The sequence below is a fragment of the Prionailurus bengalensis genome, chromosome E4, assembly GCF_016509475.1.
Source record: "Prionailurus bengalensis isolate Pbe53 chromosome E4, Fcat_Pben_1.1_paternal_pri, whole genome shotgun sequence".
Lineage (NCBI taxonomy): Eukaryota > Metazoa > Chordata > Mammalia > Carnivora > Felidae > Prionailurus > Prionailurus bengalensis.
The window spans coordinates 13,155,998-13,178,615 of NC_057360.1; the positions used below are offsets into that span (position 1 = coordinate 13,155,998).

At 40.6% G+C, this 22,618-nt stretch overlaps 1 protein-coding gene across 1 annotated transcript in view; it reads left to right on the forward strand.

The window, feature by feature from the left end:
* The window catches only part of MROH9 (maestro heat like repeat family member 9), an 89,739-nt gene that overhangs the window by 50,651 nt on the left and 16,470 nt on the right, over window positions 1-22,618 (forward strand). Inside the window, exons 9-15 of the mRNA XM_043567798.1 lie at window positions 3,766-3,890; window positions 6,059-6,208; window positions 9,741-9,895; window positions 12,916-13,081; window positions 14,243-14,385; window positions 15,386-15,523; window positions 17,319-17,439. Of these exons, the coding sequence (XP_043423733.1) occupies window positions 3,766-3,890; window positions 6,059-6,208; window positions 9,741-9,895; window positions 12,916-13,081; window positions 14,243-14,385; window positions 15,386-15,523; window positions 17,319-17,439 (998 nt within the window). The remainder of the gene's footprint in view (window positions 1-3,765; window positions 3,891-6,058; window positions 6,209-9,740; window positions 9,896-12,915; window positions 13,082-14,242; window positions 14,386-15,385; window positions 15,524-17,318; window positions 17,440-22,618) is intronic.

The following is a 22,618-nucleotide window of genomic DNA, read 5'->3' on the forward strand; positions in this document are numbered from 1 at the left end:
GGGCAGAGAGTGAGGGAGACACAGAATCCGAAGCAGGCTCCAGGCTCTGAGCTGTCAGTACAGAGCCCGACATGGGGTTCGAACTCATGAACTGTGAGTTCATGATCTGAGCTAAAGTCGGATGCTTAACTGACTGAGCCACCCAGGCGCCCCTTCTCATTATTTAATCTTTTAAAATGATAACCAACTGTTCAAGGCAAAAAATAATAATGTAAAAGCTATATGACAACAATAGAGGCTTGAAAGAGGAAGTAGGATTACTTTTCAAGGTTCCTGCAAACAGAGTGTGACATGTCACTTAACGAGTAAACTGTAATAAGTTAAAGATGTGTAATATAAACCTTAAAGCAGCCTCCTAAATAATATAGCCAAGAGATACATATAGTAAGCCAAACTGAGATGTAATGTTTTAAAAACTACTTTAAAAGAAGACAAAAAAGAGGAAAAATAGAAAGAACAGATGGGAAAAATAGAAAACAAATAGTGAAGACTTAAAGCCATCTAGAGTAAATGTAAGTATTCTGAACACCTCCAGTGAAAAGGTAGAGATTATCAGATTGGATAAAAAGCAAGGCTCAACTATATGCTGCCCTATGAGAAACCCAGTTTATTTTTTTTTTTTTTTTAATTTTTTTTTCAACGTTTTTATTTATTTTTGGGACAGAGAGAGACAGAGCATGAATGGAGGAGGGGCAGAGAGAGAGGGAGACACAGAATCGGAAACAGGCTCCAGGCTCTGAGCCATCAGCCCAGAGCCTGACGCGGGGCTCGAACTCACGGACCGCGAGATCGTGACCTGGCTGAAGTCGGACGCTTAACTGACTGCGCCACCCAGGCGCCCCGAGAAACCCAGTTTAAATGCAAAGCCATAAATAGAATAAAAGTTAAAAGTTGGAAGATAACACAGTAACACTAGTCAAAAAGAAATTAGAGTGGCTGAGTCAATATCAAAAAATATATATTTCAGAGCAAAGAATGCTTCCAGGGAAAAAGAGGATCATTTCATAATGATAAAGGGGTCAATTAATTAATAAGACAACAATGCTAAACGTGTATGTCCCTAAAATAAAAAATTTATAAAAATTAAAATACATTAAACAAAAATGGATAGAGCTAGGGGGCGCCTGGGTGGCTCAGTCGGTTAAGCATCTGACTCTTGATTTCAGGTCAGGTCACCACCTCAGGGTCATGAGATTGAGCCCCGCAACACTCTCCATGCAGAGCAGGGAGTCTGCTTGAGACACTTTCCCTTCCTCTCCCTCTGCCCCCACTCGCTTGTGCACATGCTCTCTCTAAAAATAATTTTTTAAAAAAGGATAGAACTACAAGGAGCAGATGTACAATTATAGTCAGAGAATTCAGTATCTCTTTCTCAATAATTCATAATCACACAGAAAATTTTTAAGGATATAGACTTGAACCAACTTGACCTAATTAATATATAGAGAACACTCCACCAATAATGGAAAAACGAACATTCTCCTCAAGGGAAAAACAGAAAACTTACCAAAATAGACCACATTCAAGCCATGAATCAAATTTTAAGAAAGTATAAAGTCTTTAATTCGTCCAAAATGTATTCTCTGACCAAAATGGAATTAACCTAGAAATAAAACTAGAAAGATACCTGGAAAATTCAAAATAATCGGAAACCAGGTAATCCACTTCTAAGTAACCCATGAGTCAAAAAAAAAAGAAATAAAAGTAGAAATTGAAAGCATTTTGAACTAAATGAAAAAATACCTACAAAGAAAATGCCAGACTGTAATGTTCTAGCAAACACTTAAATGTAGAAAGTATTCCAATCCTACCCAAATTCTTCCAGAAATGTGAGAATGAGGAAACACGCCAAATCATTTAAGGAGGCCAGCAACATTCTGATACCAAAACCACATAAAGACATGACAACAAAAACAAAAACAAAAAACTACAGACCAATGTTCCTCAAGAACATAAGTGCAAACGTTTTTAAATAGATCCGCACATATATGGTCAAATGATTTTTGATAAAGAGTCAAAGGCAATTCAATGGAGAAAGAGTAAACATCGATAAATGGTGTTGAAAAATTGGTTATGTATCTATGCCAAAGAAAAGAACTTTGATCTATATCTTATATGTAATGCAAAAGTTAATTCAAAATGGACCCATAAAACTAAAACTATGAAACAAGAAGTCCTTGTACCTTGAGTTAGGCAAAGATGTCTTAAACACAACACCAAAAGCATGACCTATACATTTTAAAAGTGAAAAATTAAGTATTTCTGCTCTTTGAAAGACACTACTAAGAGAACAGATAAGCCACAGACTGGGAGACAATATTTGCAAGTTACATATCTGACAAAAGGCTCACACCCAGAATTTAAAAATGAACACTCCAAACTCTGTAAGAAAACAGACAACCAAATTAAAAAATGGTAAATTTGAATTTGAATTACTGAGTCATTTCCCCGAAGAGACACAGATGGCAAAGACACACATCAAAAGATGTTCAATATTTGGTTATAAAAGACGTGTAGCTTAAAAACTGCCCAAGATCCCACTACATATTCATTAGGATGTCTCAAATGGAAACTCTGACCATACCATATGTTATTAAAGATGTGAAGCAGCTGGGACTCTCACGTTGCCAGAGGGAGCGTGACATGGTACGACAACTTTGGCAAACAATTTGGCCGTTTATCCTAAAAAGATAAACACACTTCGACCAAATGACCCAGTCATTCCATAACTTGGGATTTAGCTAAGAGAAATGAAAGCAGATACCCAGAGCAAAACATGTACACAAATGTTGACAGCACCTTTATTTGGAAAAGCCAAAACCCTGGAAACAACCCAAATGTCCATCAATAGGCAAATGGGTAAGCAGACGATGGAATAGTATTCATCAGTAAAACAGGAATGATAACCTATACCTATACCTATACCTATACCTATACCTATACCTATACCTATACCTATAACCACTTGGGTGAATCACACAACAGTTTCGCTGAGGGCAACATGCGACACAACAGAAGAGTGCATCCTATATGAATCCACTTATCTAAGATCAGAAAGTACACACTTGTCAGAAAGCCAATGACGGAAAGCAGACTGTGGATGTCTTTGGATCAGGGGTGGGTACAGGGGAGCAGGTGTGGTGGCGGCAATGAATATGATTGGGTTTTTTTAAATTTTTCGTTTATTTATTTTTTTTATTGCAGTAATGTTTTTATGAGTATATAATATACATATATAAAAACTTACCAAACTGTACATTTTAGACAAACTGGATGTCAATTATATCCCTATGGAGCTGTTAACAAACAAACAAAAATCGTTACAAGTTACCTTCTCTGGAACTAAAGACATCAGCACCTGAAGCTTTCACTGAGAGCTCCTGGCTTTCCTGCTATATGACTTCCCAGCTCTTTGCAAAATGCCTCCAAGTCTGGTCTCCTATCAAGAAACCCTCCACCTTAGCGACAGCTTTTCCAGGGCGCTGAATGATGTATTTGATGGCCTAAATATATTCAATATCTGCTGAACCTATTAAAATGATCTGTGTCTTTCATTCGTATTTCACAGAGGCCTCACTTAAACACTTTATAGACTCTGAGTCTGTGCTGTCATAATATCTGATGTGATCAAACTGTCAGCAGAGAGTTAAATGTTCAGAACACTTTATATCTCCAGAATCGGATAGGAAGGAGAAATTGGAAACAGCAATGTCATAGAAGGAACTGATGATCAACAAAAACCTTAAACTCTTTTTCTCAATACAGAGGACATTGAAAAAACTAAATCCACAAAGTATGAGAAGCATGGAAATCACTGCCTCCTGTCTCCATCCTCCGTACAAGAATTTGTACCCAAAGTCTTGCAACGAGACAGAGCTAAAATTGCCCAGGTAACTTACCCCCCGCTTTATCCAATGGCTTTTCTTTCATGTGTATTATTACTTTTAGTGACAACTTCTTTCTTCTTTCTTTCTTTCTTTCTTTCTTTCTTTCTTTCTTTCTTTCTTTCTTTCTTTCTTTCTTCTTATGTTTATTTATTTTTGAGAGAGAGACAGAGAGTAAGCAGGGGAGGGGCAGAGAGACTGGGAGACAGCTCAGAGCCTGACTCAGGGCTTGAACCCACCAGGAGTGAGATCATGACCTGAGCAGAAGTGGGATGCTTAACCGACTAAGCCACCCAGGAGTCCCTAGTGGCAACTGATTTCAACAGTTTCTATTTTTAATAAATTTTTCCATGTTTTTAAAGTTCAGTGAAGCATAGAGTAAATAATATGTAGAGTGTTTGCCTTCATGATTTGCATCTCTATGAGTAAGAATGATGCCAAATATTCCTGAATATAGCAATTTATATTATTTTTATGTAATCCTTATAGCATGCACATGAGGTATTTTCTAGTTTTATACTTCTTTTGTTTGATTAATAAGTATGTCACTAAAGATGGGGAACTCTGGTTATTCAGCAAAGTTAGTAGAGTCATCAATCAACAGGCTTTTCAATAGTATTATAATTTACTCAGCAAACATCAAAATAACTTGCTTTAGATTTTGTTTTAAAACACCTATTACGGGTCCCTGGGTGGTTCCATTGGTTAAACATCCAACTGTTAATTTGGGCTCAGGTCATGATCTCACAGTCGTGAGATCGAGCCCCACATTGGGCTCCGCACTGAGCGTGGACCCTGCTTAATATTCTCTCTCTCTCTCTCTCTCTCTCTCTCTCTCTCTCTCTCTCTCTCTTTTCCCCCTCAGCTCTTCTCCCCTGCTTGTACTCTCTCTCTAAAAAATAAAAACCTTATTAAAACAAATTTTAAGTTGAAGTGATAAACCTCAGTACCGCGTAAATAATTTTTATACTGACCCCAACCCTTGGGGAAACCTAGGGAGCTCTGTATACTCCCTCACTTTCTTCAAGGTACATGGGCTTATCCACACACTTGCGAGGTCACCCAGCTCTGCAGCCTAGGTTGGGCTGTCTAATACCTGGCCCTCTAGCCACACACGTGGAGCCAACAGCTCAGCACAGTTGCTGGGGACGCCCTTCAAGGCTAGCTCATCTCTGGAAGTGGGAGAGTCTTTTGGTTCCTGCTAAAAAGTACATACGTGAAGCAGTGTCTTCTCCTCCCATGGCCGAGGGGATAGAATCGTGTGAAGCTGAGATGTGGAAGTGATACACCTTACATAACATAGTCAAAAATACTGCATAGATGTCTTAAATACGCACCGTAAATTTGAATTTGAATTACTGAGTCATTTCACCAAACAGACACAGATGATACTGCATTTTTCCAGAATCAAGCATTTATTCTCACCCACCCCACACCTCAAAAATCACGAGCCTGGTTGACTATGAAGTTATCCATTTACACGAAGAAACCAAGCATCTAGAATTTCTTAGAGGGGCGCCTGGGTGGCTCAGTGGGTTAAGTGTCCAACTTCAGCTCAGGTCATGATCTCACACTCCATGAGTTCAAGCCCCGCATCAGGCTCAGGGCTGACAGCTTGGAGCCTGGATCCTGCTTCGGATTCTGTGTCTCCCCCTCTCTCTGCCCCTCCCCTGCTCATGCTCTGTCTGTCTGTCTCTCTCTTTCTCAATAATAAACATTCAAAAAAATTAGAATTTACTAGAAAGTTCTTCTACTTCCTTCCATCCTCCATCCAGTGCCCTGGACTCGGGACCCTGAGTGCCATGATTAGGCTAATGAGTGGATGGGCAGCCTCCTCTGAGCCTCTTGCAAGCGGTTCATAGTTTTTCATTTCTTCCTGGCCTGGCCCCACAGCTGACTTATCCAGATGAAAATATTTGAGCCGCTTTAAAAATCAGAAGAAAAAAAGAAATAAATGCAATTCCACTTGAACTCTAGTCATCTCAATATCACCACACTTGTGAAATATGACTTTCAACATTTTTGAGTGAAGGAAGAGGGCTAGAACTGCAAAAATGCCTAAGGCCCCCCCAAAACCACGTAGCGGTACCTGGCCCCTGGGCCTGGAGCTTCAGCGGTCTTTCTTATGTTGTTGGTGGTCAGCCCTGAGGCCATGGCTCTCCTTTTGGTTTCAGAGTGTAGGACAAACTTTAACGCCGTCCTTGCTGACTGACTTTGTGTGGAGTCTCCTGATGACACTGTCTTCACCTAATTGTGTAACTGCATTCAAGGCGTCAACCATACTGAAACTGACTCTGGAGTATCATGCCCATAAGGTCACCATGGTAAGACACTTGACAATGAGTAGGGGGCACAGAGTTTATTCTCTAACTTTATTCTCTCGTTGCCTTTGTTATATGCTACTTCTTTTCCTATGTATTTCTTGTTATTGTTCAACACGTCGCTTTGATCAAATGAGGGGTTTTTGTGTGTGACATATTTCAGGCATACGGAAAGTGTGGAAAACAATGCATGAATGTTTACCTGCCAATCATACCAAATAATAACATTTTTACCACATTTGCATCAGTGTTTTTAAAGAAATACATTAATAACTGTAGAATAATGCAGATATAATTGAAATCTCCTGCGTAGCCACTAAGGAAAGTTTTCAGGGACCCTCAGCTTGCTGCAGACCTGGCTATATGATTTGTGGGGCCAAGTGCAAATAAACGTGGGGCTTCCTGTTCAAAACATGTGCTATTATTTAAAGTGCCATTAAATATACAATCATATGTCACTAAATTCTACTCCTGTAACCAATATTACACTATATGTTAACTAACTAGAATTTAAATGAAAACCTAAAATATATATACAGTCCTATGAAGTTTTTCCCCCCTTTCCTCCATGGTCTCTCTCTTTCTCTCAATTTGTCATAGCATTTTTATTTTCTACTTAATGTCTTTAAGCTAAAAAAAAAAAAAACTAAAATTTTAAAGTAGCACAAATTTTACCAGCCGTTTTTACATCGTGCCATGCCATTTACAGGTGAAAACACAGAAGTGTTTAACTCAAGAAAATAATGCAAGTGACAGCTCATACACGAATATGTTTTCATTCGCACCAAAAGAGTGGAAGCAATACACAAAACTAACTCGATTGTTTGTATTTCACTTCTGACATTCACACTTTCTATAAACGCCTTCTACCTTCAGCTTATTGATGAGTCATCATTTTCCATTTAAGTGGTTGAGGCTTCAATGAATGCTTATCTTATACGCGCTGTGATTTCCCACTGACTGCTACACATCTCGGATCCACTGGAAGTCTGTGCACTTAGACTGTGCACGTTGCATGTGAACGGGACTGCACACGGGAGCCACAGCCACCAACTTCCCGGCTCACGTGCATGCTCTATGGTCCCATGGGACTTCACTTCGAAAACACAAGCTCAAAAATAAAATTATTTCAATATTCGAGATGGCGACAGCAAAGCTCTGAACTTTCTAAGTGCGGAACCCTGTCAAATGCATAGGTCACATGCTCATGAAACCAGCCCTGATCTGATGGTGACATGAGGGCTGAACTCTCAGTTTCTGGTGCTGACACATGGTGTTATTTGACTGAAAATAAACTGAGAGGGGAGCCTGGGTGGCTCAGTCGGCTGAGCATCCGGCTTCAGCTCAGGTCATGACCTCACGCCTCGTGGGTTCAAACCCCATGTCGGGCTCTGTGCTGACAGAGCTTTGGCTTCTGTCTCCCTCTCACTCTGTCCTTCCCCCACGGGCGCTCGGTCTCTCCAAAATGAATCAATGTTTGAAAATGTTTGAAAAAACGAAAAAAGAAAATAAACTGAGAGCTCATACTCATATTCAGCGAGCAGGAAAAGGGAAGTAAAGCTTTCTATAGAACTCCCAACATGGCTACATCCAGGAGCATTCCAGAAGGCAAGTTGGACCAAGGGGAAAGCTGGAGGGCGACAGTCATTTCCTTGATAGATTAAGCTCTTCTCTCATGCGGTGAGAAAGAGAGGGTAGATAAAGCCATACCAAGGCCCTGGAGGGGAAGAGGAAGGAGCCCAACAGAAAACTAGACGTGAAAAACTAGCCTCTGCAGCAATAAAATCATTAAACAGAGAGAAAGCAACTGAACAGAAATGGGGTTCAGCAATTCATCGCTCCACCCAAGCTCCCACAAACAATTCAAGTACTGAGTACAGTGGATTGTCATCTTAAACAGGGCTAGGTTCTAAAATCAGTTATAATGGGAAATTGTGCATAGTTAAAATTATCCCTGGAAACCACTGAAACTGCACATGGAGTCTGTGGGTTTCCAGTCTCTAAATAACCGTAACACAGCAAGTCTTTTCTTGAGAATGAAAGCAGATCATTACAGCACACTTGCGCATACAGTGACATAGCTGGCTTGTTGTAGGGGGCGTGCTGCCTGAAAAGGAACGGGATGAGGAGAAAAGGGGATGAGAGTGCCTGCGCTCTCTCGCCGTCTCTCAAAAATAAGTAAATGTTTTAAAAAATGTCTATGGAGAAGAGTAATGTTTAATTGTCTCCCACTTCGTGCTCCCCTTGGAGCATATATGGCGGAAGGAATGTCCTGCACTCTTAACACTTCGCTTATTTTTTTTTCTTTTGTTTGGAGTAGAGGGCTGTGCACAGATAACTAACTGAATTGTACATGAGGCAATCGCAATGGGATGTAAATTTATGTCAACCAACATCTCAGCTTATGATCTCTGAGGAGTATTTCCAAATAAAAAATGCAGGCATCCAGGAAGATGAAAATTGATGTTGAATCTACAACCATTAGCTTGAGACAAATTTCAGGTCTAACTAGAAATCTCCTTGTTTAGGAATGCATAAAAAGGGGAAAACATTGAACACACATAGGACTTATGAATAAAATTTGCAAGCTTATGACTCAGTGTTTACCATTCTGGGCCATTCTTCCAAACACAGTTTCCCCATTCCATATGCATATTCAAGTCTTCTTTAATTGCCAGAAAGTTTTTAAAGTATACAGTTCCATTGTTTTTCTGTTCCATTATTTTGACTTCCTTCTTTTTTTTTCCATTTTTTTTAATGTTTATTCATTTTTTGAGAGAGAGAGAGACAGAGCATGAGTGGGGAAGGAGGAGAGAGAGAGAGAGAGAGAGACAAAATCTGAAGCAGGCTCCAGGCTCTGAGCTGTCAGCCCACAGTCCAAGGCGGGGCTTGAACTCATGAGCCATGAGATCATGACCTGGCTGAAGTCGGACGCCCAACCAACTGAGCCACCCAGGCACCCCTATTTTGACTTCCTTCTTAAAGGACTTGAATTATACACATGTTTTCTACACTGAGCCTATTTGTTTTATATAATGAAGCCTACCTTCCCCAAATAAACTTTTTAATGGGTATTTTGGGGTACCTGGGTGGTTCAGTCGGTTGAGCGTCCGACTCCGGCTCAGGCCATGATCTCGTGGTTTGTGAGTTCAAGCCCAGCTTCGGGCTCTGTGCTGACAGCTCAGAACCTGGAGCCTGCCTTGGATTCTGTGTCTCCCCCTCTCTCTGCCCTTCCCCCGCTCATGCTCCGTCTCTCAAAAATAAACATTAAAAAATTTTAGTAAATAAATTAAAATTTAAAAAAACAGGTATTTTTCCACTATAGTAAATAGATAGGCTTCTTCTCATCCAAATAAGTATTTTACATTGTGTAGTCGCACACGTGAATATGCTTTCCTCTAGTGCGTATTTGTGTGTAGATTGCTGCCGTAGCCATTCTGAAAAGGACCGAATTCTTACATCCAAGAAATGCCTTGGTTGACAGGTTGCCATGGAACAAGAGGCACTTGTTTGACCCTTGAAATTACTTTTCCAGGTGTCTAAGATTGTGGATGCTATTTATAAGAAACTGCGTGAAAACTCTTCTCATGTGATGAGGCAAGCTATGCTGCGGGTCACTACCTTGCTGACACGCACTTCACCAAAGAAGGTCATCTTTCAGCTTATGGATTATCCAGTTCCAGCGGACGAGTAAGGCCCCCTCACCACTTCCTACAGTGCTTTGTTCCCAGTCTCCAGAATCAGACAGAGCTAGACTCGGGCTTCTTTTTTTTCTCAAAGAGGGTATCTATGTTTGTAACACACGGGACGATCATAAAGCTTAAATAAGATCATACATGTTATTCATATTCTTGTACGATATCTACACAATACTATAGACCACTGACAAATGATCATCGTCACTATTTTTTATCTGAGGCTTTAAATTGTGTTCTGCTGCATATACCACGGGAACAAATCACTCCTCGGAGTGATGATGGACGTTTTCCCCATAAGTAATAAAACGTATAGTGCTTTTTTTCTCACTTATGAAGAGCAGATGGAAGGCATTTCCACCTGCCAATAAAATAATGAAACATTAAAAATTCCCAGATATAATGGAGAGTGCCCTGTTACTTACATGTTTATCTGAAATTCATGATCCAGGATCACAGAAAATATTAAGGGGAAAAGAATACCAGTGTGAGCCTATGGGACAGTATGAGCCTAACACACATTAGACGAGCAGAGTAAGGGACATCACTCCATTTCTACCTTGAGAAGGTACCTTGAGAAGGAAGGTAATACTTCTCTACTATTAGTGTAAAAGGCAGGAAGTCACATTACGAAAAGGATGCAGGCTTTGGAAACGAATCTGAATTCCTTCCCAGCCACACAAGTTTCTAAATTCCGTGATCAGATTTCCCTGTCTGTGAAATGAGGAAAATTCTTTTTTATCTGTAAATCAATTATTGTGGGTTAAATGAGTTAACATCTGTAAAAGGACATCAAAACTCACAAAATGCCAAACCAATTATATGACTGACTTTCTTTTTCCAACTGAAAGCTTGTATTTATTTAGGAGGTTTAAACTCACAAAGTATTTTACTACCTAGAAAATTCCTGGAAATTAAAAATCTTCATAAGACTCAGCGTTTTCTCATTCAGGAATTAAGCACCCCATTGTATGTAAAATATTACCAGCCTTCGAGCATTTTGTTGAAAATGGGTACAAGTTGCCAATGAATCCAGTACAAACGATATGAAAGGAGGGAGTACAGAAAGCAAGCATAGAGTCAAGTGAACTTCATTAAAATAGTCACCAGCAGGGGCGCCTGGGTAGCTCAGTCTGTTAAGCATCTGACTTTGGCTCCAGTCACAGTCTCACGGTTTGTGAGTTTGAGCCCCGCGTCGGGCTCTGTGCTGACAGCTCAGAGGCTGGAGCCTGCTTTGGATTCTGTGTCTCCCTCTCTCTCTGCTCCTCCTCGACTTGTGTGCTCTCTCTCTCAAAAATAAACATTAAGAAATTTTTTTTTAAATAGTCATGAGCAGATCTTGTGTATCTAGGTGGGGGCTGAGGCAGAAAAGAGTGGGATTTAGAGTTGAGCTACATCAGACAAACAGAAGAAATGTCTGATCGGTTAGAAGGTATGATCTGAGAGGTAAGGGAATGAGACAGACCATGTGAAACTGATGTCCATGTGGGTCTAAGCTTGGTTGTAAGCTGAGCCCCAGAGGCAGGAACAATTGAGTAACGGATTCTAAAGAGCTGGTATGTCTCTGTTCCAGGGGACCAGGCCCCCTATTAGGAACCTAAACTCAGAGAGACTGAGCAGTAGGATCCAGAACCCCACATGGATTGACAAGGTATCAGGAATGTACCCACACAGAGATGTGTAGCAGTTTTTAAGATGAGCACTAGTAAAAATAATCTTGAAAAGTGGCTAGGTGTGCAGAGGGAGGGAGGGGACTGAAGGTAGAGAAGCCAGGGTGCTAGTGACACCTGTGCCACTAGAATGTGTGTGACCTTTCACTAAAGGGCCCACCCCCCTGAGCTCAATTTTTTAAATCTAATTTTCTTTTTTTTTAATTTTTTAATGTTTTTATTCATTTTTGAGACAGAGAGAGACAGAGCATGAGCAGGGGAGGGGCAGAGAGAGAGGGAGACACAGAATCTGAAGCAGGCTCCAGTCTCTGAGCCGTCGGCACAGAGCCTGATGCGGGGCTCGAACTCACGGAGCGCGAGATCGTGACCTGGCTGAAGTCGGACGCTTAACCGACTGCGCCACCCAGGCGCCCCTATTTATTTATTTTTGAGACAGAGAGAGACAGAGCATGAACGGGGGGAGGGCCAGAGAGAGAGGGAGACACAGAATCTGAAGCAGGCTCCAGGCTCTGAGCTGTCAGCACAGAGCCCGACGTGGGGCTCGAACTCACGGAGTGTGAGATCGTGACCCGAGCTGAAGTCAGACGCTTAACTGACTGAGCCACCCAGGCGCCCCTAAATCTAATTTTCTAATATTTAAATTTATATGTTAATCTTTACTTAGTATTTCTACCTCTTTGTTTTTTTTTTTAAGTTGATATATTTATTTATACATTAATTTGTATTTCCATACCAGTTTTTTAAATATTCTGTTATTCCTGGACAAACGAGGTCACAAGATGGGAGGACCAGAGTACGGAGTGGGGAAAGCTGATCAGTTCTTGATACTGAGCTGGACAGATATTTAAATATGGTAGAAAATCACGGCGCCTGGGTGGCTCAGTCAGTTAAGCGGCCGACTTCGGCTCAGGTCATGATCTCCCGATCCGTGAGTTCCAGCCCCGAGTGGGGCTCTGTGCTGACAGCTCAGAGCCTGGAGCCTGTTTCGGATTCTGTGTCTCCCTCTCTCTGACCCTCCCCCGCTCATGCTCCGTCTCTGTCTCTCAAAAATGAATAAACATTTAAAAAAAATTAAATGTGGTAGGAAATCAACTTGCAGACTTGCAGACTGTATTTTCCGTAAGATCTCACGGACACTCTTCCTCTGTTTTCAAGGACAAGAGACTTAATGAGATCATTTGGAAATGAGCATGCCAGTTTGGTTTAGACTTGTCTGTGATCTCTTTGGTATATAAACATGTAAAAGAAAAAAAAGACTTCGATTCATGACACTGTATTAAGCAGGAAATGAACAACCTGATTCTCATCGTGATGGTTGGGTGGGGGGTGGGGGCTGTGTTTGCAGCACTTTGATACTGATGTGGCACGCGGCAGGTTCTGAGTCAAGCGTGGCCCCTCATGTGCTGAAAACAATCTTATTGATACTGAAAGGAAAGCCTGGGGAAGTGCATGCTAGCCTCCCGGAAAGAAGACGTTTCTCTCTCGATACTACTAATATGATGCCTGTAGCGGTAAGTAATACTTAAGTATTAAGTACTAAGTGCTTCCTTGTCCTGGTGTTGTTTTTCTGATCATGAAAATCCCCATCTTCCCACAGACTCGGTCATACTTCTGGACACTGTCCTCTCCTTCATTCATTCATTCATTCACTCATCCAACACATATGTATTGAGCGCCTACTGTATGCCACACCTCGACCAGGAAGCATACATTCCGGTAAAAGACACAGACAATGAACAAAAAACTGTGTTATGTATCAGATGACATAGAGCTGAGAAAAGACATAAAGTGATGTGAGTAAAAGAAAGTGACAGGGAGTTTAGGAAGGTTGGTCAGGGGAGGGGCCTCTGCTGAGGTGACATCTAGTCAGAGAGTGAAGGAGTGATCCTTGCAAATACCTGGGCAAGAGAGAAGAATATCTCCCAGACAGAAAGACAAAAGCCCTGTAGATGGGAGCTTGCCTAGTAAGTGAGTGACTCCAAGGAAACTGAAAGGAGAGAATGGAGCAAGGGCGGAAGTTTGGAGATGGTCTCAGAGACTAGCCACCGGCTAGACTGGATAGACTTTGATACGCATGTGAAGCCCTGATGTCATTTGCGCCCACCATTTTGTATCTCCCAAGGACTAAGCTCACCACTCCCGGGAGTAAATTCTAGTCTTACAGAGACATAATGGGAAACAAAATGGGTAGCGCTCCACAAATGTGAGGTGGTGGGATGTGTTTCTCTGATGTGGCAGGTGGGTGTTGCAGTGGTTCGTGGGCCCAACGACCGTTAGTGATCTGGCCCGTCTCCTCTTAACCATCTCACTGGCCTGGATTGTTGAAGCACGGGAAGGACCTGGGTTATTGGTAGGACCATCCTTCATGGCCACATATGAAGGGGACACTGGGAAGTATACTGTCCTTGGGAACCAGCTTGCTTCCTCCAGTTTGGCACCTAGGGGGTTGTTGATAGTACTTTGAGAGTTCATTGCCATAGAATACTGGGCATAGTTCCATTTAAAATGGACTCCATAGCTGTTAGGGAATGAATGAATATGCATGCACCCTCCAGGCTGCCTTCAGGGGGTTGCAGGACGGATTGCGGTGTTCCTCCCTTCCCCCTCACTAAGGCTGACTAGGTTTAGAGGCAGATGGCTACATTCTTGACTTCTTTTTCCTTCCCTTGTAGGCATCCCAGGCCCTGTGCACATTGCTGCCTGTTGGTTCGTACAAGAAAGCAGTGGCCCAGTTTTTCCCCCAGCTCCTGATGGCCCTCATGCTCCAAGTCTTCTACATCAGTGAACTGAGACTGGTGACAGAGGACAGGCCGTTGTGAGATTGCAGTGGTTATTTCAGAGTCAATAAGAAATAAGCTCCCAGCTGTCAACTATTTCTAGTCCCTCGGGTTCATGTGGAACTCCTTATAATCCTACGCAATGCATTCATTTATTACAGTTTTCTTTGTGAAACTACCCCGGGTACCTAGAAGTGAGCTAGCACCCTCCCTGAGTGTATGTGGCATGTATAAAGAAGCACCCCCACTTTCTGCCACAGTCGGACGGGTTGGGGGGCACCAAGGGGAGAGAGAGCAGGTAGGAGCTTTAGAGTCAAAGCCAGGCCCATGCTAGCTCTGCCATTTACTCCCTGAAAGTGATTTCTCGGGGTAATTGTACGTGTGAGATTAAAATAACGCGTGCAAATGTGCTTTATGAACTGTGAAGTTTTATGATTGGTGATGTGACGTGTGGGCTTAAGAGGGTACACATTCTGTCCATGTAAGGTAAGATTCAGCTGTTCCCTTTCACCCAAGGCGGTACAGTTAGCTTTGCCCCAGGGAAATCTGGACCCACTGCCTGCTATTTTCCCGCATCAGGGGTGGACTTCTAAGCCAGGCAAAACTCCAAAGCACAATGCATCCCATTAAGATATTTAACCCATTCTCCGTCTTTCAAGCAGACATGCACCAAATCATCCCACACAGATGAGAATGTATCTATTTATTTAAAGCATCTGAAGAAGAAACCCTGCGGACACTTTCAGCAAATTATCACATCATTTAATATTTTGTGCTAATAACCTGTTAAGCTAACAAATGACTAAGCTGCTCCATGATTAATCCCAGATTTTACATGCCACCATTTCAATTGAACCCTCAATCCCATGTACTGTTAATCAGGAAAGACGGAGAGCACTGAAAGTTGGTTTCCTTTGAAACATCCCCTTTCCCCAAACCACCATCCTGCCCCAGACAGAATGAAAAGGCAGGTCACATGAACTTCACTATGTGAAGGCCACTGTCAAGTGGTGACTCGGCTCTTCTTTGGGGCCTTAGCTATGCCCGGGATGCCCTGAGAGTTCTGCTGAATTGTTCTGGACTGCAGCAGGTGGATATTGCTCTAAAGAAAAAGAATTGCTGGAACCAGTTTTCCGAAGAGCTGTTTCACCATCAGGGGGTCTACCTTATTGCCAAGTAAGAACGGGGGCTCTGCACAGGGTTCTCTGTCTCTATCTCATCTTTCTGTCTCTGTCTCCATCTTTCTTCAGTGAAGCCACGTGTGAATGCCATCAATATCCACTCCGACTTCCCAGTCTCTCCTAAATTGCCCTGAATTGCCATTTGGTTTCTAATTCTTCCCTTATTTTGAGGAGTTTATTACTTATTGGGATAGTTTTCCCTTTCCTTGTCCTCCTACTTGATGATAAAGATACCTAATCATCCTCCCTCCAAAGAGCAGGTTTCTCTTTCAGATATGGAGAACCAGGTAAATTTACTTTTTCTTTCCTCTACTGTTAGCTGATTCCCGCTCTGCAGGCATCAGACAGTTATGGATGTGCTCCCACTTTAAAGAGGTTCAATAGAGGGGCGCCTGGGTGGCTCAGTCGGTTAAGCATCTGACTTCGGCTCAGGTCATGATCTCGCGGTCTGTGAGTTCGAGCCCCGCGTCGGGCTCTGTGCTGACTGCTCAGAGCCTGGAGCCTGTTTCCTGTTTCCGATTCTGTGTCTCCCTCTCTCTCTGCCCCTCCCCTGTTCATGCTCTGTCTCTCTCTGTCTCAAAAATAAATAAACGTTAAAAAAAATTAAAAAAGAATACTTAAAGAGGTTCAACAGAAATATGTTCTCAATGAGACAAATTTGGAAAAGCAGGAAAGAGAAGTTTGATTTTTCTTGTACCAGAAGTTTTTTTTTTTTCTTTATAGTTAGCTTCTTAGTGAATAGCAAATTTCTGATTATAGGGATCATATTTTCTGATCAAAAATCAAGATACATGGACTTGACCACATAATAGACCATTTGAAGTTGTAACAACTCAGAAAGTACAGGCTCTATGGTCTCCGGGCTTTTGCTGCATTTCACATGGCATATTATTTGCACATAGATTTCAGGAACACATCTTATTTTATAAAAGTATGATACATCTGCACCCCACAAGTGGCCACTAGTTAAGAACCACAATATCCTTAGTACTTTTGGATCTTCTTACTCAAAGTGTGGTCCACAGACCAGCAGCTACGGCAGCACCTGCAAGTTATGAATAGAAAGCAGAATGGGATCTCATAGGGCCCACACCAGACCCACTGAACCAGAATCTGCTTTTTAGCGAGATCCCTGGGTGATTTGCATGCACGTTAAAGTTTGAGAAGCCCTGGTGTAGAATGCCAACCCAGAGTCTTCAAATGAAACCTGTCACGTCAACTTTCCCAGGCCTGCCACCACCCATCTGATCCAGACCAGTGTGTCAGGACAACCGTAAGCCTGGTCACTGTCCAGAATGGCTTAGTGAATCAGGACTCACCACCTGTCCTCCCGAGTAACACACGATAGTCCCAAACTCTCTTCTTCATTGTATCGTTCCAAGGAAGGACTTGGTCTAAAACCATGATGGTGACCTATGCAGCCATCTTGGATTGCTAGGGTATTTATTTTGTGCTATTTGTTTTCTCTCCTTTTGGTCAGGCAGGAAGGAGCTTGCGGTATTATAGGGCATTCTGTTACGTGGCACAGGAGGGGAAAGATAGGAAAAGGAGTGATGTTAAGGAAAGAGACATTGTCAGTGATCCAGGTATATATAATTCCCTGGAGTCTGCATAGAATTCAGAATGGGGATGCAGTTTGCCTTGGACTAGGGATTAGAAAAGATCTTTATTTTTACCTGGGAGTACAAAATATGAGGATAATGCTTCTCTCCAGCATACCAGTAGCATTTGCTGATGCAGGAAGAGTTTTCATCGTCTTTGCTAATTCAGTGCCTTATTCTCTTTTACAGAACCCTCAGTGAATACAACTTTCCACAGTTTCCAGAGACTTTGCAGTATCTCTACAAGCTCTCAGTGGAAGGTCCTAGACGGTCAGAAGACAGTGTCATCACAGTAATATTCTTCACTGAAGTGAGTTTTATTAGGAGACTGAACAACCAGGTCCTCTTTCCTTACGCAAACTTAAGGCAACACTCCAACCTTTTATCCCCCTCTCTGAATATTGATTCTTATCAAGGGTTAAGACAATGACGGATAACTTTAGTCGTTTCCTAGGAGATGTGGATTTGCAAAGACTCAATTATTTTTGTAGTCGTATATCTCTGCATGCTTGTGAAAGTATATCAAGGGATAATTGAGTTTACTTAAAGATAGCAGGTAGCATCTGGGAAATGAATGATACTTCAGACTGGGGGGAAAAAAAAGGAACGGTCCAAATGACTGAGTAAAACGAAGATATAGAGCTACATTAATTTGTGTATAAATATCTACCATAGATTGTAATACTATACTAGAGTCAAGCAAATTGAGGAAGTCCTTTGATTTCTAAAAGGCAGGTAGAAAGTTGTATAAGTTGAAATTATCTGAGTCAAATATAATTTTTCCATAGAGGTAATATATAATGAAGTACTGGTCTAAGGCACCATATTAAATATTCTCAAAATTTTGATGTAATTTCAAACATCATAGTCAGCAAAACAGTTAATAAACTATAAAAGACTATATACTACCTACTTCTAAAGCTTTTAGAAATATACATAAATCAGTTTAACTGAACATTGCGGTACCAAATCACCAATGGTTTCAAACTTGCTTGATCCATTTGAATCTCTCATTACTTTTATTATACAATTCATTATTTTCATTGTATTGGCCTTTAAGTATATACAAACATTAAATAGGCCTAAATAGGACATACATAATTGCTCCTATAAAATGATACACTCAAAAGAAATTTACAAATGACCTAAGATTTATTTATATTTATAGATAGAAGCGTTATTACTGTGACAGACGATAGCGAAACCTGATTGCCTGTCTAATCATGAATATGGTGCTTACTGCTATTGGAGATTGGCAGGCCTGTCCTTCCAGGAGCTGAGTAATGACCACATTCTTCTACTGCTTTCTCTAATTGAAGCTTCTGGGAAATCCTCAACTGTCCAGTTGACTGTGAGGTGACGTGGCCTTTAGCTGTTCTGAGTGCACAATCTATGTATTTTACCTTAGTTTAGTCTTGTCAGCCAGCAATATTTAACACGGTACTATTGATGCTTATGACATTTATTTATATATGTTATTTCTAATTTTCTACTGATCTAAGTAACCATAGAGTTAACATGTTTGTGCCTAAATCTTCTTTCTTTTAGTATTTTAGCTTACTTCCTTCTAATAGATTCCAAGTATCTGAAATGATAACAGAAGAGTATAAGCATTCTCAAGGCCAAGGATTTTTATTGCTAGACTGATTTCTGGAAGGCTCCCATGCAGTTTGTGGGTGCTCCCACTGCACTCCTGCCATTATTGATGAGTTTTCCAATTTCAGAGGAGGATGTGATTTGACTTGTCCTTAATTTTTAAATGTCTCGAGAGGTTGAACATTTTAAAACTATAATTTCTATAATCTGAACAATCCGATCTCTCCTTTGCCCGTTTGCCTATAAAAGTCTTAGTGTTTTTCTCAATGAATTGTGTGATCCTCTGTCGCTGTGTCTCTCCCTCTCTCTCACACAACACACACACACACACAGAAATTTGTGAAGGATGTTAAGTATGTTATACATTTAATTATAATGCCTGATGATAATCGGGGCCCAGTTTGTTGTTTGCCTTTTAATTTTGTTTGTGAAACGTGATTTTTTTTAAAATTAACATTAAAAATCTGTGGCTGAAGAATTGACAAATATTCATTTATAATCTATTCACATTTATATAAATTTTTACATGTAATGTCGTTTCCCATGAAGTTTATATGGTATACCATGAAGTAGGATATAACTTTAGTTTTCAGTGAATAATTAACTTCTGATTCCAGCATCATTTAATTAATAAGCCTTAAATTCACTACTCACTGGTGACACTACCTTCATGAATTCTATTATTAATTTCATGTACATACACACATACACCAACACACACCCATAGTAGGGTCTACCCCGGATTACACTGTTAGGTTCCATTTATATTTTCACTCCTGTGGAAATATCACAATGGAATTATGGCAATTTGCAATAAAATTAAAAAAAATTTTTTTTTGTTTATTTTTAAGAGAGAGGGAGAGACAGAGCATGAGTGGGGAAGGGGCAGAGAGAGGGGGAGACACAGAATCTGAAGCAGGATCCAGGCTCTGAGCTGTCAGCACAGAGCCTGACGCGGGGCTCGAACCCACGAACCATGAGATCACGACCTGAACCAAAGTCAGACACTTAACCAGTCCTGAGCCACGCAGGGGCCCCTGCAGTAAACTTTAATATCTTGCAAAACGACTTTCCCTACACTCTCTTCAAAATGTCTTTAGTCCTTCCTATGTATTTGTCCTTCTGGTTACATTTTAAAATAATTTTGTCAGGTTTAAAGGAAAAACACTTTCACTGAAACTATGCAGTTGAATTAAAGCTATGTGCTTCTTAGGAATCTTTACAATATTTCCACTTCTCTTTTTTTATTCAGTATTTTGCCATTTTCATATAAGTCTTACATATTAATCTTGGAATTCTTACATACTTTCTCAAATTTATCTTTATTAAGTATCATTTTGGGTACAGGTTTTCGGGTTTGTTTTGTGTTTTGAGATAGCTACCACCCAATATTAGAGTAGGTTCAGGTGTACAACATAGTGATGTACACTAGTACATCATAGTGTACAACATAGTGTACACATATGTGTACAACATAGTGATTCTATGACTCTAGGCGTTGTGCTATGATCACCACATGTGTAGCTTTCACTGTGCAACGCTATTACAATACCACTGACTGTATTCCCAGTGCTGTATCTTTTATTCCCGTGATTTATGCATTCCATAACTGGAAGCCTGTATCTCCCACTCTCTTCCACCATTTTGCCCGTCCCTCTCCCCCTCCCTCTTCTTTTTGGCAAACATCAGTTTGTTCTCTGTATTTATGAACCTGATTCTGCTTCTTATTTGTTTATTTGTTTGTTCTGTTTTTTAGGTTCCACATATGAGTGAAACCGTGTGGTATTTGTCTTTCTCTGTCTGAATTATTTCAGTCAGCGTGATACTCTCTAGGTCCGTCCGTGTTGTTGCAAATGCAACATCTCACCTTTTTAATGGCTGGATAATATTCCGCTGTGTGTGTGCCACATCTTTACCCATTCATCTATGGATGGACACTTGGGTTGCTTCCATATCTTGGCTAATGTAAATAATGCTGCAATAAACATAGGGGTGCATGTATCTTTTTGAATTCGTATTTTTGGTTTCTTTGGGAAAATACCCAATAGTGGAATTATTGGATCATATGGTATTTCTAGTTTTAATTTTTTGAGGAACCTCCATACTGTTTTCCCAAATGTGGCCTTTTTCATTCAATTTTCAAGCTCATTATTGCTGGGGATGTTCAGGAAAATTAGACTGTATTGTCTTAAATTCAGCTACTCTCCTGTGCCCTAACAGTAACTCTAATAATATTTTTGTTAATTCCCTTGCATTTTCTAGGTATATGATCCTGATGTATGAAAAATAAGGATACCATATTGTTACTTGTGTTCAAATTACTTTCCTGAATCATGTGTTTTTGCCTTGGCCTTTAAAGTTCCATTTTGTGAATTATCTGACCTCTCCCTTGCCCATTTACCCATTCTGATCTTGGTGTTTTTCTCAGTGAATGGTGTAATTCTCTCTCTGTCTCTGTGTCTCTCCCTCAAATACACACATTTGTGAAGGATATAAAGTGATCTATGAACATGTACTTTGACAATAAATACATCCTTAGTGAAATATATTCTAAGGACAAAAAAAAATTCTGTAAAGAAATATTCACTTTTATCCAGGAGGTTTATAGATACTGTATGTTGATGCTATAATTTTAAGACTATGGTATAAATTTTACAGCAGAAAGCAAGTAAGCAAATATATTAATACTGTTGGCACCAAGTTTTTCCAGGTGAGAGAAAGATGAGGCAAACATAAAGCCATAAAAAGCTAATATAAACTCTGTTATATTAGATTTGAACTGAATATATCTACATTGTCCAAATGATCTCCTGACTGAAAAAAAAAGAATACATCATGGTTCAAGTAAAGGCCAAGAAGACATGATATTCCAAAAGCAATGAGTACACTTTAGTGTCCATTTCTAATGGATATAGTTTTGCATGATTTTGCCATCCGTGAGCTTGAGCCCTGCATTGGGCTCTCTAGTCTCAGGGCAGAGCTTGCTTCTAACCCTTCTCCTCCTTTTCCTCCTGTCTGCCCCCCACCCCAACTCGTGCTCTCCCTCTCTCTCAAAAATAAATAAACAGGGGCGCCTGGGTGGTGCAGTCGGTTAAGCGTCCGACTTCAGCCAGGTCACGATCTCGCGGTCCGTGAGTTCGAGCCCCGCGTCAGGCTCTGGGCTGATGGCTCAGAGCCTGGAGCCTGTTTCCGATTCTGTGTCTCCCTCTCTCTCTGCCCCTCCCCCGTTCATGCTCTGTCTCTCTCTGTCCCAAAAATAAATAAACGTTGAAAAAAAAAATTTAAAAAAAAAAATAAAAAAATAAATAAACATTAAGAAAGAAAGAAAGAAAGAAAGAAAGAAAGAAAGAAAGAAAGAAAGAAAGAAAAGAAACGAAAAGAAAAGAAAAAAGAAAAGAAAAGCTGTCCCAGAAGATCCTAGTGTGCATCTTGGTTAGGAACCATTGACACAGAGAATATCCAATATTCTCTTTAAATTTCAATCTATGTCACACCCCTTTTCTCACTGCTCATTTTGTTTGTTCTTTTTAATATGATATTGGTCAAAATTTGTCTATTACAACGCTTTTTTTCCCACAGCACAGCCATTAGATTGATTAATCCACTGTGTTTCTGATTCCCAAGTCCATTAACCCTGCTTCTCTCCTTGTTATTTTCTCACACCAATTTTCTTTAGCATGTTCTTATTGCTTGTAATATTTTATTTCTCATGATTTCAGGAAATAAACAATGTATTCATTTTTAACACTTCTTTTCAAGCAAAGTCAAGTTGTGCATTTACTTCCAACCACCGTGTGCACATCCATTTTATTTTTATTTTCATTGTTCTGCAGTAATCTTTGTTGTATGTTTGAGTTCCTCTGTGGTTTACCATTTTGATCCACGAAAGGGAG